Genomic DNA, 18,939 nt, shown 5'->3' with positions numbered 1-18,939 from the left:
AGAGGTACACGTCGCAGCCCAGAAATTGTGCTAGAGCACCAGGAGATGAATCGGGGGAGTGAGACCCCAAATTGAGAAGCACCACAGTTGGTCAATGGGAATTGGTTATTAGAACCCATAGTGTAAGTTGGCCAATGGATTGGCAGGGAAAGACCCCGGGTAGTGTAAAGTGTGTTAAAGTCATTTAGAACATAGTTAGGATGAAGGATCTCCTCGCACCATCTGCATCCACTCACCTGAGGTGACAGGTACTCCACACCATGCCATGTTTTGATTATTTTTTATGATGCAAATGTTTGGATTGTGAGACGCATCATGACGTGGGTGTGACATTGTGCATAATTCCATCTCTCCCTCCTTATGAGGATTGATGATGAATTGGTGATGGCAAATTTTGAAGTAAAGGGATTGTGGAGACGAATTTGGTATAGGGGAAATATGGGGAAGACGTGACAGTAGTGACGAATTTGTAAATGGGTAGATTTTTGTACATATGGGGTAAGGGTAGGATAGGTGACAGGGGGGTGACGTACGGTAGTGACGAGCTTTCTCACTTCGCCCTCCGTACGCATTTCACCTTGCATTGCCTTATTGACGTGTACCCTTGTGACCTTACCCCTCGCTCAATTGTCTTTCTTTTGTCTCCCACATGACCTGTGCGCCATTGGGTGCCGAGGGGAGCGTGCGTGAGGTGGCCATTGTGCGCCCGAGATTCCCAGAACCAGCATGCATTGCGTTGATGTACCACTGTATGGACCGCTGTTCTGCGGCCAAGTACCACTTGATGGACCCCAGGTTCTGGGGCAGGGCACCCCTGTTGGAAACCGGCCATAGTGGCCAGGGAATCTTGCTTGCGGACCTCGGTAAGGTGGCACCTATGCCAAACAGGTGGACCACCCTTAGTTGGCCCCTGAGGCCCTAAATAAAAATGGACACAAGTTGTGCTTTTTATTATGTCCAAATAGGCCGCATGAAGCCAGAAGACGTCGGGAAGAACATCGGCCCAGCAGAGAAAGAGAAGACCACCACCAGTTGTTTTGTTGTGTTTATTATGAGCCATGGTGACTGCGCACTGGATGGTGCTTTTGGGTGCTTTGTGGTGTTTGGTGCTTTTGGGTGCTTTGGTGGTATTGGTACTGGTGCATCGATGCAATGCGTGCTGTCTCCTCCCTCCCAACAGGAATTTCTTTCTCTTGTTCCCTAAAAAAACAAAAAAACAAACAAAACAACAAAAAAACACAGGTCCTGGGTTGCGTTGTAAATAAGAGATCACGTCATTGTAAATAATGCTCCCCACCGTAAATGTATAGTTTGAGAATAATTCCGTAATTCGGTTAGCTGTGGGCTTGAGTCTGTTAGACAGGGTGCAATGCAATAGGGGGACATACTTATTTGTGTTTTAAGATTGTCACACTCAGGGTCAGGTTAATTGTAGAGGGAATTACACCTACGTGTCACACTAAGTTAAAGTCTAATAGGCCCGAGGACAGACCTGAAGAAAGGAGGGTGCCGTGTAACGAATGTGGAAACGTTACAATGTGAACGTTACAAACGTACGGTACCTGTAATGTAAATAATGGTCGCAGTCAGCGTCCTAGTTAATTGCATGAAAAGTACACGCAGGTCACGATATATCTTTTAAATAGTGTATTTCCTTATTCCATGTAGGCTAAGTATGTGTTTTCCCACTAGATTGACTTTGCATTGTATCAAACAAAATAAGCGTAGGCCCTTCCAATTTCCCCAAAACCTCCCTTCCAATTGCCTTCCGCATTTTGGCCGGTTTTCTTCAAACCACCATTGGCCACGAGGTAAGGTTGGGGAAGAAAGGCGTGTCTCCACCTCGTCATAAGAGGGAAGGAGTGAACCAGCCCTAACAGCCAATCAACACCGTGGTGAGTGACCCAGTAGGCGTGCCCTCGGAGTCGGCGGCTTGATTTCGCTCGAGGTGATAAAAGCGACTGTAAGGGACTGCTTTCAGAGAGGCCTTGGAGATGAGCTGCGAGATGACCCTGGGAGAGGAGCAAAGAGGCTGCACCAAAAAGGAGCGGTGAGATGCGAAACGCTCCAAGCCAAAGAGGAGAGGTACTCGGCAAGGAAACCAGCTTTGGAGAGACGCGCTGAAAGGAGGGAGACGGCCCCACCCCCAGATGCGGCCTCCCTCTCAAGCAATCCATCTCAAGCCTTACCTGCCCGCATTATCCCCTGTGTAAGTGTGAACGTCCTGTCCTGCTCGTTGTCTTGGGGCTAAGTAAGAATGAATAGTGTAAGTTAACGATTCGCTGTGTTACTGCTTCTTCCATCCATTGCTTGTGTGTGTATAATAAAATCTGTTCTTCCTCCGTATTCTTCTTCTTCTTCTTTTTCATTCTCTTTCGGTCGCTTTAGAGATTTCCCGATTGAATATCTGTGGGGCGATCTGGTCAACGTCGGGTGGAATCGGGTTTTAATCGGGGAGTAACTGTTCGGACGCGGTTAAATACACCACCGCTCGGTCAATATAACATCTAAAAGCCGCGTCTGTAACAATATATATATATATATATATATATATATATATATATATATATATATATATATATATATATATATATAGTTGCGGATATGAGGATTGCATTTTTTTGATTGTGTGTATTGTAGTGGTAAATTGTTGTATGAACATTGTTTGAATATGGCCCCTCCTGCCTCCAGAGTTGTGTAAAGGTAAAAAGGGCGTCCCGGTAGTTATTCCATGAAACACCACATTGCAGGACCCGATAAAACCCTTGTTCAGTAGCTGATATCTTATTATGTGTTTTAGAGTAAGGCCTTGTCTTCCATTAGAATAATACTCCATTGCACCGAATCAATTAAGAATAGCTCCCCTTCAATACTTCCATTTCCCAGCCAAACTCTCCATCTGCGGGTAAAGCAGTTCACAAGCGTGGGGTGCACGCCCTCTCATTTCGCTGCTATAGTGAATATGTGCTCCGTGCTCTGTTTGAACAGGAGGGGTGGGGTCGCCCGGGAGAGGCAAGCCCAGAGCGCACCACGAAGGGCGGGGCTGTTCAGCCCCATGCCCAATGGGATTACCATACAAGGTCACGAAACAGAGCACGGGGGAGGAGGGCGGTACCGAAACCGAAGGGGGCGTGTCAGTCCCACGCTGGAGAGAAGTGAGAGGCAGGGAATACGAGCTGAGCTGCGTGGAGAGGTACACGAAAAAGAAAGGGTCCAAGAGAAAGCAGAGGAACTTTTACGAACGTGTTGCAAAGAGATACGGCAGATGAGTCCAGCCCCGTTTCAACCAGCCGCGTGAAGCCCTGACGGGGCAGCGAGTGACCCTGCCGGCGTGCACTGTAAAGCCGAATACCAGGAGCTGCCGGCGTGCGCTGTAAAGCGGATTACAAGGAGCTGCCGGCTCCCCGCTTCCCGCCCGGAGTGGACCTGCTCGCTGTGCCCTGTGATCCCACCTGCTCATCCTTTCCAGGCATTCCTGCCTGCAAGTTCCCCATTTGCGTACGTGAGTTTGTTTTGTTCGTGCTGTCCTGGGTAGTAACTAAGTCTGTATAAGCTAGTAATTTTCACTGTGTCACCTGCGTTTTCATGTCACCTGTAAATAATCGTGACTGCTCTTTTTGCTTATGTGTGTAAATAATAATAAACCCCGTTACTCTTCTGTACGTCTTCTTCTTCCTCTTTGCATTCGTCGTCTTAGTCTTTTCCCGATTGAATAGCGGTGGCGCGATACGGCCAACGTTTGGGTGAATCGGGTTTAGTCGGGGAACAACTGTTCGGCCGCGGTGCCTTCGCTCGGCAAACAACATCCTTATCCGCGGACCGTAACAATATATATATATATATATATATATATATATATATATATATATATATATATATATATATATATATATATATATATATATATATACATATATATATCACGATATCTCAAAGGGTTTTGGACAGATTATGACAAAATTAGGTGGATGAGTTGGTTCGGTGACAAGAACAAGCCAATTACATTTTGGTCCAAGTCCAAATGCAGAGCAGTGGGATGCAAATCATAAACTGCTTAACCTGGTGGGAGTATGAGCTCTACCGAGTGCCGTTCTAGTTATTGCCCTGAGACTGTATCAGCAATGTAGTTGTACCCTAGCAGAAATGATTCAACCAGCAGCCATGTGGTGCATATGTGTGAATGAATGAATCCCAAGTTGGAAGAATAGATGAAATATTTTCCTTGCTAAAGTCCAAATGGGAAGGAGATCGAGTTGAATAGTGCAAGAGCTGGTGTTGAAAAACCATTCCAGGCAAGGAATTACCGTATTTAAATTGGCTTAAATCTGTATTAAATTAAATTTAAATCGGGTTGATCAAATAGTGTATTTTACCAAAAAATAAAGGGTTAATCACGATATATCAGGATTGATTTGGAACCTGCCCAGTGTGTAATGCAGGCAATTTGCTATTCTGCTGCTTCCAAAGGATTACCGGACAGACAAGAAACAACAACAACAACAACAACAACAACAACAACAACAGGCATTTTAAGGCCATCTTCCCGGCTAGAGCGGGGGTTAGCCTTGAGGGCCCCATGACAATCTTCTCCATTTTATCCTATTTTCTGCATATCCCCTGGTTAACCCCCTTGCCCGCATTTCTTCTTCCACAAGAAGAAATGACAAGACAAGACAAGACACGGACAGAACACGGACAGACAAGAAAGAGGGGTTTAAAAAATCCCCGATTTTTGTATCTGTAATATGTACATGGCCCCTCCCCAAATAAAAAAGTGGTGAAATCATTGGCGATATTCAGCATGCCCCCAGTAATCTGGGAGAGTTACCTTGATCAAGATGCATGTGTATTCATCCCATATAACTTGAGCGACTACAGTGCCTTCAGAAATTCATTATAATGCAGATCCCAGTTTCCAGTTCTAGTCTTCTAATTTCTAGCCAGAGCAAGGTTCCAGTTCAGAAGACCCAGGTTTCATGATGGTATGTTAACAATTTGACGCAAACTTTTGAGCACGTCCATCTGTGCTGTTAAGTTTGATATGGGCGAGTAGCCAGCTAAGGCAGACTCCCACAGGTGCTCTCAAGCACCCAAGAGCACCAAGGTGGAGCACGCACAGATGACAAAGAGAAAGACAGAGATGTGCCTGATGTGTCAAGAACTATTCTTTGAGACAAGGCTGTAAACAATTCCAAGTACAATCGTAATAAGAAGCAGTTGTGTGGAGTCTGTACAGTAGGCGATCCAAAGCTGGCAAATGTACATGACCACCGACGTCACGGCATAAATACTCACGTCATCCTTTTTTCTTTTTTGAAAAGAAAACTTTGCTTGTTAATCTGCTCAATCGCAATGACATAACATACATAAGGCATGTTTACCAAAGTATTTATTTTATGCTACGCTCACTGTTATCAAAAACATGTATTACCAACTATTATCTCTAGTGTATAAAGTTTTGAAATAATAAAACATGTATTACCAAGCATAGTTTCTCATGATTAAAGTTTATGGAATCTACTTGGGGGAGGAGGGTAGGAGAGCAAGAATGGACACAGCACTGGAAAAATTGATGGTACAAGCAGGTCAAGTGTCCTGTCGTATCACCTGTACATGGAACACAGAAACAATGGACACACGTAATGTTTTACAATACTTGAACCATCAGAAACAACAAGCGGGCACAATTAATCCCATCGGAATACCTAGAGCTTATAAGTGGAGTAGCAAAGCCTGAATCTTCCACACAGGCTGAAACCTGTACCTGGAATGGTGGCAGCAGAATCGAAGGGTTGTGCATAGTGTACTTTGACAAGGTAATTGAGTCTGATTCTAACATTGTTCGTTATTCAACAACGATGATGACGATGACAATACCTTGATTGCCAATAATGGTGGCGAACACAGTCACCTGATGCAGGCTTCAACTTCACAAGGTCTTACGTGACTGGAGCACATATTGTATGAACCATATAGTGTATACGAGCAGAGTTACCCGGCGTTGTCCGGAAAATAAATAGTCAGTCACGTGTGTGTGTAGTGGGCCTTTTATAGTCAGAGGAAGCCACGCCCCTTGGGCACGCCCCGCTGCCACGCCCCTTGGGCACGCCCATAGTCTAAATCTGATGCACCCATGTTTTTTGTCGTGAAAAGTTACCCACCCATGGACCCCCTCTTCTCTCTCTGAGTCACTGCCTTAGGCTGTCCATGAGGCACAACCGAACAAACAGACGCTCACAAATAGGGTTATAGATCACAGGAAAACAACTTTTACGAACACTCGTGACATAAATATTTAAATCCATGTTGACGTTACATCCCGATATGGAGCAGTTCCGTACGGTTGGAAATTCAAAATCATAATTTTATTGAGGAGCTTATGAAACCTCCTACCTACCTTACAACATCCGCTGGCACACGAAAACGTTCTACAGAAGGTTTGGTGGGGCTAGGCGCAAAACTGAGGGAGTAGTTTAGGGACAGACGGACACTCCTGTTTTATAATATTTATTTATTTATATATATATATATATATATATATATATATATATATATATATATATATATATATATATATATATATACAGCATGGTTCTTGGAAGTATAATGAAGGTGATTTGTGTTCTTCAGTGTTCAAGTATATAATTCAAGTTGAATAAATGTTTAAAGAGGCTTAAAGGCGTATAAATTAATTAATTCCGGCTTTTACCGCATCCTTATGACGTTCTTAAAACAGTAAGTTTCCTGTTTGAATGATTTTCAATTTTGTTCAACTGCCAGACAGGCAAACATAGTAAAATGATTTTTGTCTCACTCCTCTCTGCGCATGTGCGATTGGGCCAAATTCAAAGCCAAATTACGATAAAACAAGAAACTTTTCTTCGTATTCATGTTTCGATTCACGTTCATAAATAAACATTTTATTGAAAGAAGTTGTTCCTCAATCATAACCTGACGATTATAAACTGATAAGACAGACAGACGGACGGACGGACATGAACTAATTGATTAACCCCGCTTTTCGCTTCGCTTCGCTGCGCGCGGGGTAAAAATTGAAAGAGTCAAATAAGAACTAAACCACCGTGAGGTTATGGGGTTATAAACATTATTATTGCAAAACAAACAGACCAAGATTTTAAATCAAACCTTCAGTGCCATCTGTGAGCCATGTAATGTAATTGACTTGCTATACTGCTGCCATAAAGGAAAACAGATGCCCGGGCTACCTGGAAACGAAATTAAATTTACAAACGATTCCAGTTTGCACAGATGTAAAAACAAATCTCTCCTTAAGCTTGCACATTATCAGATCTCATAGCCTGAAATACAGTACTTCATGTAGATATGGAAATATGAAGAATGCACATTGTAAAATCTTAAATAGAAACACATAATATTTGCAGGAGTTGCAACAATTGGCATACTTAGGCCTAGATTCTTCATTGTGCTAAAATGTGCTCAAACAGGAAAGCTTACAGAAATAGGGACAAACTATTCCGGCACTCAGTGGAGAGCATACCTGGTTGGCCATATCACTCAATGGTGAAGAATCACTGAAACAATTCTGCAAGCTGGATTCGGATCTGGATCTTCACCAAAATTGAATCGATTCTTCCTTGTTACACACAAAACTTGTCCAATAAGTTTCGTCCAAATCCATCCATAAATTTTTGAGATATCCCGCTATGTATCGTTTTTTGCCCTATCTCCCAATGGTGAAGAATCACTTAAAAAATTAAATAATGCTGATATCCGAATCCATATTCAGATCTTCACCAAAATTGAATTGAATGGTCCCTATCAGACACCCAACCGGTCCAACAAGTTTCGTCCAAATCCATCCACAACCTTTTGAGATATCCTTCTATGTATCGTTTTTGGGCCTATCTCGCAATGGTGAAGAATCACTTACAAAATTCTAGTAGCCGGATCCGAATCCGGATCTTCACCAAAATCTAATCATTTCGTTGTTTGATGTAGCGTATGTCCTTGTCACATACGCTACATCTCTGCCAAATTTCGGCTGAATCCGTCCAACTTTTTGAGATATTTTGTTCACAAACGGACAAACAGACAAACAAATAGACAGACAGGGGCGAAAACATAACCTCCATCCACCTTTGGTGGCAGAGGTAAATCAATGCTTATGTGACGTCAATAATTTGCTTTTACAATAGTCACTGGTATACGGTACTTTACATATCATCCTAGGTTCCTGGTTCAAATCCATGCATGTCTTGTAGTTATAAGCTGTTGGTCACTGCATATGCAGAGTTAACTCATCAACATGCATTCCTCCGAGGAGATATCCATCTCACCTTGTCCCAGTTTCTTGAGCTGCCCATGCGGCTCCGCAAGAAGCTGAGTGTGCGACGCACGCGTGTACCGCCACCTTCTTGTGCCCCTTCGGCCTTGCCTCTATCATCAGCGCTGGCGCCCCACTCGACACTGCAAAAAGATATCCAATTGAGGTCATGGTTTAAGCAACGAGCACTAGTGATTGAAGTGAATTGGAACATGGATGGCACAAATGTGCCATATCAAAATGACTGCTTAACTGTAGCCTGTCTTTGGTGCTCTACCAGGAAGCTGGTTTGGTACTGCCAAAACATCCCCATGGCAACGATGACACTGGGTGGTTCATTATAGTGTAGCTTGGTAAAATATCGAAATACGTTCCATTTAAGTGATTATACAGTGGAATATCTCAAACCAAAACCCCTGAAAACAGAAAAAATAGGACCGCGGATCCTGAAGCTCACCTGGTTCAGGAGTACCAGTCAATGACATCATAAAATATCGAAATGGCCAGAATCTGGTCATGTGATTGGTTGAGTGAAAGCCCTCTCGATGCTGATTACAGAAATACATGTTTACATGTCATGTTTTTAGCACCCCCTGTAGGTTAAGGTAGGAATTTTTAGTGTTTGATGGCTGATTTCAACCCGTTAATAAGCACAGATTTTGATGTAGTTAAAACACAACAGCTTGTGGCCAAGTTTCATGGAAATCGTGTTTTTGGTGTAAGCGATAATGACTGAAGTGTTTACGGACTCACTGACTGACTGACCTGCAGACACTGCTCGATCACATAGGCTCACCGGACTAAAGTCCGGGTGACCTTAAAAAACTAAAGTCCGGGTGAGCTAAAAACGAGAACGGCACTCGGTAGAGCGCATATCTCTGCCATGCTGAACAGTTTACGTTTTGTATCCCATTGATAGACCGGATCTGGATCCGAACTTGAACCACAATCTAATTGGCTTGTTTTTGTCACCTAGCCAACTCATCTGGCAAGTTTTGTCATTTTCTGTCCACAACATTTTTGAGGTATCGTGCCAGATATCGTTTTCATCCCGACCTATCAACGGTAAAGAATCACTCAAAAAAAACAAAAAACCTCTTGCATCCAGATCCGGATTCTCATCAAAATATAACCAATTAATCTTTGTCACACACCCAACCATTGCCTCATGCTCAATCATAAAAAACATTGCCTCAAACAGGGAACCATGATTGTCATGGGGCCCGCAAGGCTAACCTCCGCTCCAGCGGGGAAAATGGCCTTAAAAAACGATCATTCATTCATTCATTCATTCACACACCCAACCTGTCCACCAAGCTTCGACCGAATCTGTCCATAACTTTTTGAGATATCATGCTCACAGACAGACAGACAGACTGACAGACAGACAGAGGTGGAAACATAACTTCCTTCCACCTTCAGTGGCGGAGCGGAGGTAACAACAACATCCCATCACTATATTATTGGCACTCTTCCTCTAAGAGCTAGCCCTCTCCCCCGATTATGAATGTCTTCTTTCAGTATAAAACTAATTCAAAAGGGTTATTCATTACATACACAAATCTGGCGAATTTTGAAATGTATTAGGTGCACATTTGTCCAAAACCCAACCGCCTTACTCCCCTCTCCCCAACTACTTTTCCGTACGCCCTAAGGTATTGTTAAATATTAGTTGTTTTGGAGTTTAATAACTGATTAAAATGTCCCTTTATCAGTTGATAGACATTTTTACCTGTCGCTTTGCTGACGGATTTTATCCAAATGCACATACTGTGCTTCAAACATTCTGCTCTATTCCCCTTATCATTTGCCCGAGGTGGTCTTCCATCTGCTCGGGAGTCAGCTGACATCACCTTCGTCAACCATCGTTGCTGCTTATGCCACCAAATATCCCCTGTGTGTATGTCTTTGTCGGGTGAGACATCAATGCGTTCCGTCCCTCAGAGGGACGTTAAGCCAGGCATCCCATCTGCTGGCATCAATTGGTGGACGATAAACATCCTACGATGTCTTTGGCAAAAAGTAGGCGAGCTATCATTGATACCCTGAACAAATTACTAACTCCTGCCTTGACTACCATTGTGAAGGTAAAGGCAAACCACCTAGTGTGATCCTTGCCTTGGGGCTGCTTTGGCAGCACTGAACCTGCTTTTGAGCAGAACATCAGAAATAACAGTATGCTTTTGTCATAAATACTAGCCTCATGTTGGCTTGGGATCCTCGGATCCTGGGTTCGAATCCCGGTCGATCGCTGAATTAACGCTAGGGAGGTTGACTCAACCTGTCATCCTTCTGAGGTCGGCAAATTGAGTACCAGCTCACTGGTAATTCCCTGTTTGTCGCAAGAGGCGACTAACAGGGTTGGCGGCAGGAAGGGCATCCGACCATAAAACATTGTTTAAAAAAGGGGACCACGGTTCCCGAAAAAGGCCAACCCCTGCTCTGCGGGGGTAAATGGCCTCTAAAGGTGGTTCCTTTTGTCATAAATGTGTGTGCTCTGTGTGAATATCTCTGCAGTAAGTTGCGTTCACCTCTCAACGAGGTCAGTGAGGGATGAGCACGAACTTCCTGTGGAGGACGGTGGAGGAGTCCATACCTCGGTGAACACGTCCTCATGGGCAAATGAAGAGAGCCTAACCCAACACAACAAATAACTAGTGGCATTAGAGGCAGAAGACACAAGCTCAATCAGATTCTGTTATAGAACTTGGCTCATGTTGGCACGAGCATTAAGTTGCTGACACGTTTCGACGTTTGAGACCACAATGAAATATTTACAGAAAATCCCACCGAAACACAACGCAAGCTGAAATCCCACTGCAGCCTCTTACAAAGAGCCCATAAACATTGTGTCACATTGCAGACCCAAATAGAACAGCAAAGGTGTAGAATGGTGAGCATGCGGTTGCTCACCTAGTCTCAGAAGGAATGCTCATCGCTCGAGGCTCTGAAAAAAACAAAAAACACGAAATTATGTTTGAAAAACACAAGGAAGCCAAACAAGCATGGGAATGATGTGGGGAAAAAAATAATACAACTGTTAACGATACAGTTAGAAGAGAATGTGGCCTGTCAATGTATTTCCCATTTCCCTGTCCTCAAATTTCACTGAACAAATCAACAAACTTCCCTGGAATATACTTATACTGTTCGCTGTTCCATTCCATCACAGACACTTAACAGAAAAATCAAATTGCTGTCGTTATGCACATGGATTTAAAAATAATGTCCGAGATAACCACATGCCGCAAGAAGGCGATGCCACACATATTTATTCACCGATAATAACATTGACTAGTCAGTAACGTCTTCTTCTTCTTTCATATGTAGCACCCGGCTGCCGGGAGCATCTTTTGCTGGGGGCACAGCTACACCACTGATGCAGTGGGTTTAACCCACTACACCACTGATGCAGTGGCCCGTTGTAGGTTTAAAGCAGGAATTTTAGAATTACGGATAGGGTGCTCAAGCCTGGTGTTGGCTTAGCGGTTAGGGTGTCGGCTTGGGATCCTCGGGTCCTGGGTTTGAATCCCGGTCGATCGCTGAATTAACGCCAGGGGGGTTGACAGCCTGTCATCCTTCAGAGGTCGTCAAATTGAGTACCGGTTTCACTGGTAATTCCCTGTGTGTTGCAAGAGGCGACGAACAGTGTTGGTGGCAGGAAGGGCATCCGGCCGTAAAACATAGCTTCAAAAAGGGGTCCACGGTGCCCAAAAAAGGCCAACCCCTGCCCTGCAGGGAAAAATGGCCTCTAAAGGTGGTCATCATGAGATATTTAACGTCCACCAACTAATTCTGGCAGAGGGTTTAACGTCCGTTTAACGTCCATCTGATGGGCAGCACACACATTGATGAATCGCCCTGCCTGCAAAACATCAGGGTGACATTTTATAGGTTGGATCAAGAATCGAACCCAAGCTAGACAGCTCAGAGGTGAGTGTGAGCACATATAGGTTATACCCTTCCAGCGCTGCTGGTGACTGAGTTAGAATTGATCGTGTGTTCCCATTTCTCCATAATCAGCTGAATGGAGAATGCACAGAATCCGCTCAATCGCTCTTTGTCTGTCCCTGTCTCCACTTCAAGCGATACTCTCCTTCACTCACCCTCCTGCGCTCACTCACTCTGGAATGCTGGGCCAGTATGTGCACCCACATCCAGCGTCGAACCTTTGTCCAATAAAGATCTGCCAGATGTGTGTGCATCCGACTGAGACCTTGGCCTGCTCACGATGTCGTTTATGTCGACCTGATGACAAGAAAATAATTATGGGAGAGAAAGAAGGAGGTGAAGAGGAAGTGTTATATACATACTAGCTACACAGTGTACCACATTTGGGGGAGTGCAACACATATAGTCCTGTTAACACAAGCAATATTGGTTTAACCTCTCTCGTCCCAACCTGCCCACATTACTGTAAACTACTAACGACCCCACCCAAGATGCAACTACTGCTCCACAAAACGCTTTGTGAATCTTTGTTCTTAAACAGGAATTTTCTTTTGTTTTTTTTGCTCAATCTTTCACTTCCATAATATACGGTGTATAACATCAAATGCACGCAATAACACGCTATAGCCTTATCTTTTAAATGACTAGCCTGGGTTTGATCCATGAGTCAAACGAACTGTCGGATTAGTGCTTCGTAAGCAGTGTGTTTGGTTCAATGAATGTGCCGTCCCTCAGATGGTCACGAAGCTGGGCCTCCCATCTGCTAACATTAGTGTTGGTGGACATTAAGGATCCCATGGTGTCCTTCAACAACGTGTAGGTGAGACAACACTGGCACCCTGAACAAATTCCAAATTCCTTCCGCTATCAGACGAAAGTCAGCCCCTCCCGCCAGTCTGTGAAAGATTTAGGCCAAGTGTACACACACTCTGAGTTTATGACCCCAACCTTTTGAGAAACGGCACAAGGAGGATGGAGAATGGCATCGTCACCAAAGTATTACCAATGAAGGAGAAGAATAAAGTTTTAACCTTCTCCTTCAATCATAGGAATATTCTCCACCAAATGTTTCGCTTCGGTTCATTTATTTAATCAGAAGGTCTTGTTGCCTCTGTTTTGTCATGACCTGCTGGGATTGTGCGACTGCTCGCCCATTCCTGTCTACAACAATAATATGCCATTCTGGTACATCATCGTGACGTATGAAGCCTTTATGTATTGACACACAATCCATGAGCTAGTTCATGCTCTCTTGGCATAGGCCTAAAGATGTCGGAAAAGTTATTTGATTAATTGTAAGTGCAACACCCACATGGTCATCTTGTTAAACACATTTTGCCATGAACTTCCCGAATTACAATGGCCACCACCATAAAGGATAACCTGGTGGTGTATATTGAGAGTTCTGATTCGTTGAGTTGAGTTGAGCAGTTCTGATTATAAGGTTTTATGCCACAGTGGATCAGTTCTCACATACCTCCCCATCCCACGCTGATACTGCCATTTCTTCGGTCAGGGTTGAGGCGTTGAGCTTGGCCTCAATCCTACCGCTTTCATCGTTTGCAGGTACATGACCACTGCTGGGACCTTGGCTATGATTCATGTCTTTTATTTCGGAAGGTCCATCGCTAAGCAAAGAAAAAGGAAAAAAAAGAGTATTTCAGACACCATCCTCAACACATTGCAAGAGAATACAGCTCGAACACTCGCCGATCAATTCGGTACACCTGGGGATTTAAACAGTTAGTAAGTGGATGTTCAACTAATAATATATCTGAAAACATGATTGACAATCCAATATTCCTGGTTATTTAGTAGCAAAAACCTGTTCCACTTCACAGTTCCACCATTTACAACTTTAAAGGCCAATCATACAGTTCCTCCGACACATTGAACTCGCACTTGGCTTCAACTTTGATTGCACTCACAAAACAGAAATTGACAAAATAAAAACGAAACTTGTCAATTTCTGCTTGGCATGATGTTATCCTTTTTTGCTTTCCACTCTGACTTGCTTTTCCATCACGTGATGTGAATCCAGGTGAGCCGCAACCCAATTGTCAATTCAAATGTCTCAATACTGCACCACTGCAGGTTGTAGCAGTTTCTTATGAGAAGTCATCTAGTGTAACAAGAAAGCCAAGCCCTGTCGAATCTGGTCATCTTTGCATCATCTATCTATAATTCCAGTAATCTCTGTGTGTGTGTGTGTGTGTGTGTGTGTGTATGTGTGTATGTCTGTGTGTTTGTCTGTGACCGCTGTTTCTCGACAACCACGGGTCCGATATACTTGAAACTTGCCAGGTATATTGCTGGGGACCCGAGGATGTGCCTTTTCAAGGTTTCATATTAATCGGACAAGTAGTTACCGAGCTATGTCCAAAAAACGATTCAACCAATCAGAGAGCAGCGAGTTATCACGTGTGCCGAACGTGGCGAACAGACTCTGCCTCGGACGGCACATTTGAGAGCGTATTCATTTATTTCACGTTGGCAAACTATGTTGGCGTTAAACTATGTTTTAAAACTAATTAAAACTAATTTGCGATTCTTTCGCTTTCCTGCGCGTTTGTGCACGCTATGGCGATTTCTTTACCAAACTCCGCAAGCCGTTCGCTTTGGACCAAACCATTTCATGTAAATAGAGGGGGGGGGGGGGATTGTCACCGTACTCGCAAGCCGTTCGCTTTGGACCAAACCATTTCATGTAAATAGAGGGGGGGGATATAATTTTAGATATAGATATAGTACGGGCATGCCCTAGTCTATCTATAATTCCAGTAATCTCTGTGTGTGTGTGTGTGTGTGTGTATGTGTGTATGTCTGTGTGTTTGTCTGTGACCGCTGTTTCTCGACAACCACGGGTCCGATATACTTGAAACTTGCCAGGTATATTGCTGGGGACCCGAGGATGTGCCTTTTCAAGGTTTCATATTAATCGGACAAGTAGTTACCGAGCTATGTCCAAAAAACGATTCAACCAATCAGAGAGCAGCGAGTTATCACGTGTGCCGAACGTGGCGAACAGACTCTGCCTCGGACGGCACATTTGAGAGCGTATTCATTTATTTCACGTTGGCAAACTATGTTGCCGCTATGTTGGCGTTAAACTATGTTTTAAAACTAATTAAAACTAATTTGCGATTCTTTCGCTTTCCTGCGCGTTTGTGCACGCTATGGCGATTTCTTTACCAAACTCCGCAAGCCGTTCGCTTTGGACCAAACCATTTCATGTAAATAGAGGGGGGGGGATTGTCACCGTACTCGCAAGCCGTTCGCTTTGGACCAAACCATTTCATGTAAATAGAGGGGGGGGATATAATTTTAGATATAGATATAGTACGGGCATGCCCTAGTCTATCTATAATTCCAGTAATCTCTGTGTGTGTGTGTGTGTGTGTATGTGTGTATGTCTGTGTGTTTGTCTGTGACCGCTGTTTCTCGACAACCACGGGTCCGATATACTTGAAACTTGCCAGGTATATTGCTGGGGACCCGAGGATGTGCCTTTTCAAGGTTTCATATTAATCGGACAAGTAGTTACCGAGCTATGTCCAAAAAACGATTCAACCAATCAGAGAGCAGCGAGTTATCACGTGTGCCGAACGTGGCGAACAGACTCTGCCTCGGACGGCACATTTGAGAGCGTATTCATTTATTTCACGTTGGCAAACTATGTTGCCGCTATGTTGGCGTTAAACTATGTTTTAAAACTAATTAAAACTAATTTGCGATTCTTTCGCTTTCCTGTGCGTTTGTGCACGCTATGGCGATTTCTTTACCAAACTCCGCAAGCCGTTCGCTTTGGACCAAACCATTTCATGTAAATAGAGGGGGGGGGGATTGTCACCGTACTCGCAAGCCGTTCGCTTTGGACCAAACCATTTCATGTAAATAGAGGGGGGGGATATAATTTTAGATATAGATATAGTACGGGCATGCCCTAGTCTATCTATAATTCCAGTAATCTCTGTATGTGTGTGTGTCTGTGTGTTTGTCTGTGTGTTTGTCTGTGTGTTTGTCTGTGACCGCTGTTTCTCGACAACCACGGGTCCGATCTAATTGAAACTTGCCAGATATATTGCTGGGGACCCGAGGATGTGCCTTTTCAAGGTTTGATATTAATCGGACAAGTGGTTACCAAGTTATGGTCACCGTACTCGCAAGCCGTTCGCTTTGGCTTTGCGAATGGACCAAACCATTTCATGTAAATAGAGGGGGGGGGGGGGGGTTCTGTGGTCGTTGCGAATGGACCAAACCATTTCATGTAAATAGAGGGGGGGGGGTTCTGTGGTCGTTACTGCCACGTGGTTTCAAAGTTTTTTTTTGTTGTTGTTGTTTGCACGCATGTTTTTTTGCACCCACGTACGGGCACGCCCTAGTCTATCTATAATTCCAGTAATCTCTGTGTGTATGTGTGTGTGTATGTGTGTGTGTCTGTGTGTTTGTCTGTGACCGCTGTTTCTCGACAACCACGGGTCCGATATACTTGAAACTTGCCAGGTATATTGCTGGGGACCCGAGGATGTGCCTTTTCAAGGTTTGAAATTAATCGGACAAGTGGTTCCCAAGGTATGGTTACCGTACTCGCAAGCCGTTCGCTTTGGCTTTGCGAATGGACCAAACCATTTCATGTAAATAGAGGGGGGGGGTTCTACCGTACTCGCAAGCCGTTCGCTTTGGCTTTGCGAATGGACCAAACCATTTCATGTAAATAGAGGGGGGGGTTCTGTGGTCGTTACTGCCACGTGGTTTCAAAGTTTTTTTTTGTTGTTGTTGTTTGCACGCATGTTTTTTTGCACCCACGTACGGGCACGCCCTAGTAATATATAACTTTACCAAGTTTGGTGAAAATCCGATGATTGGTTCACAAGTTAGGGAAAAATTCTGTTACCAAGATAACCTGTGAACCAATCATGGGATTTTCACCAAACTTAGTAAAATTATATATTGTGATGCAAAAGATGACCGGATTACATTTTGGGGTCAAGAGGTCAAAGGTCAGAGGTCATATTACGGTGCAATTATTTGTTTATGAACAATAACTTATGAACAGCTGAAAGGATCTAAGTCAAACTTGGTACAGATATGTATAATGAGGTATAGATTAACTGATTAGATTTTGGGTTCATGAGGTCAAAGGTCGAAGGTCAGAGACATCCCATTGGGTAAAATTTCTGTTAGAAAGCTAATGGGATGTCTGTCATTTGACCTTTGACCTCTTGACTCCAAAATCGAATCAGTTCAGCTTTACATCATTATACATACCGGTATCAAGTTTGACTTGGATCCCTTCAGCCGTTCTCAAGTTATAAACCTATAACAGACTTTCATATTTGCATCATGATACATACATGCACCAACTTTGGTCAAAATCCCATCACTGGTTCAAAAGTTATAGCGCTAACAGGATTTTTTTGAAACCTAACATGACCTCTGGCCTTTGACCTCATGAACCCAAAATCTAATCAGTTAATCTTCACCTCATTATACATGCTTGCACCAAGTTTGGCATCTTCAGCCATTCTCAAGTTATCACGGTTACGAAAACCTATCACGGACGCATGGACGGACGCACTGATGAACGGACAGCCGCACGGATGAATGGACAGCCAGCCGGTAAACAGAATTATGTATCTCTAGTGTAAGAAATTTAGGAAACTTTTCGTCTATTCGTTATTCATATATTTTATCACTTGTTAGTTGATGTGCACTGCTTCAAAGGCTGTGCCCGAGCATGAACAGAATTGGACCACTGTTATGCGGACAGAATGATTGATATCCTACTCTGAACGGCCTGTAGGGGTATTGAAGCGACCATTGAAGTAGAGCAGTGTGACTTTTTCCACTTAACCACCAAGCTGCTCTGCTTTGAGGTAAGAGCTACATTTCCTGCATGTAAAGGTTCATCACTTTCCCAACATGGTGCCAAGCACAAATTAGTGAATTACGCTTATCTACACGATGAGATTGGTGTGTCTGTCTGTCTGTGTGTCGCCATTTTTCTCAAAGATGGCCAAACAAATCTTCATCAAACTTTCATCAGTGAAGTGCCAGGGAATGTTCAAGACAAAAAAAAAGTAAAAAATAAATAAATTGAAATACAACGTTGGCTTGTTTTGTATATATATATATATATATATATATATATATATATATATATATATATATATATATATATATATATATATATATATATATATATATATACACAGTCAAATCCAAAAATATTGGCACCCTTGCACTTTTTTCAAATAACTCCCAATTTTCTCTAAATAATAAGTTGAAATTGACAAAATTATTTGGTCTCCACAATCCTTTATTTCACTGTTAATATCACAGAGCCTTTGTTTTTGATTCAGAACTTAATATATCCTTTTAAATCAGAACAAGTCAGGAGATGACGATGGTTCACGAGAGAGTGGTATTCAATGACAAAGGACGGACTATAACCGAAACAGGCCCGGACAGGCCAGGCCTGGAAATGTCAAAACGAAGGTTACTGAGCTTGAAATGAGATAGAAAATAGTGTATAATCAGTTATGAGGTTAGTTAGCGACACAATACCGAAAATTCGGTGAAAAATGAAATGAAAAAAAAAAAATTAATGAAAAAAAATGAAAAATCGAGCTCCATGGGGCTAGACACATGACATTGGCCTAACGAAATATCGAACCCCTGTC

At 43.3% G+C, this 18,939-nt stretch overlaps 1 protein-coding gene across 3 annotated transcripts in view; it reads right to left on the bottom strand.

Annotated features, from left to right (window-relative positions):
* LOC137434422 (rho guanine nucleotide exchange factor 2) overlaps positions 1–18,939 on the bottom strand; it is a 200,254-nt gene that overhangs the window by 109,295 nt on the left and 72,020 nt on the right. For all 3 annotated transcript variants that reach the window (XM_068127398.2, XM_068127399.2, XM_068127400.2), the window contains 5 exons: positions 13,734–13,884; positions 12,430–12,553; positions 11,219–11,252; positions 10,837–10,938; positions 8,319–8,448 (listed from right to left, as the gene is read on the bottom strand). In XM_068127398.2, the coding sequence (XP_067983499.2) occupies positions 8,319–8,448; positions 10,837–10,938; positions 11,219–11,252; positions 12,430–12,553; positions 13,734–13,884 (541 nt within the window). The remainder of the gene's footprint in view (positions 1–8,318; positions 8,449–10,836; positions 10,939–11,218; positions 11,253–12,429; positions 12,554–13,733; positions 13,885–18,939) is intronic.

This window comes from Myxine glutinosa, chromosome 10 (assembly GCF_964187855.1).
Source record: "Myxine glutinosa chromosome 10, kmMyxGlut1.1, whole genome shotgun sequence".
In the NCBI taxonomy this organism is placed as follows: domain Eukaryota; kingdom Metazoa; phylum Chordata; class Myxini; order Myxiniformes; family Myxinidae; genus Myxine; species Myxine glutinosa.
Note: the sequence above shows the minus strand (reverse complement) of the source record. Positions and strands in the feature narration are given on the sequence as shown.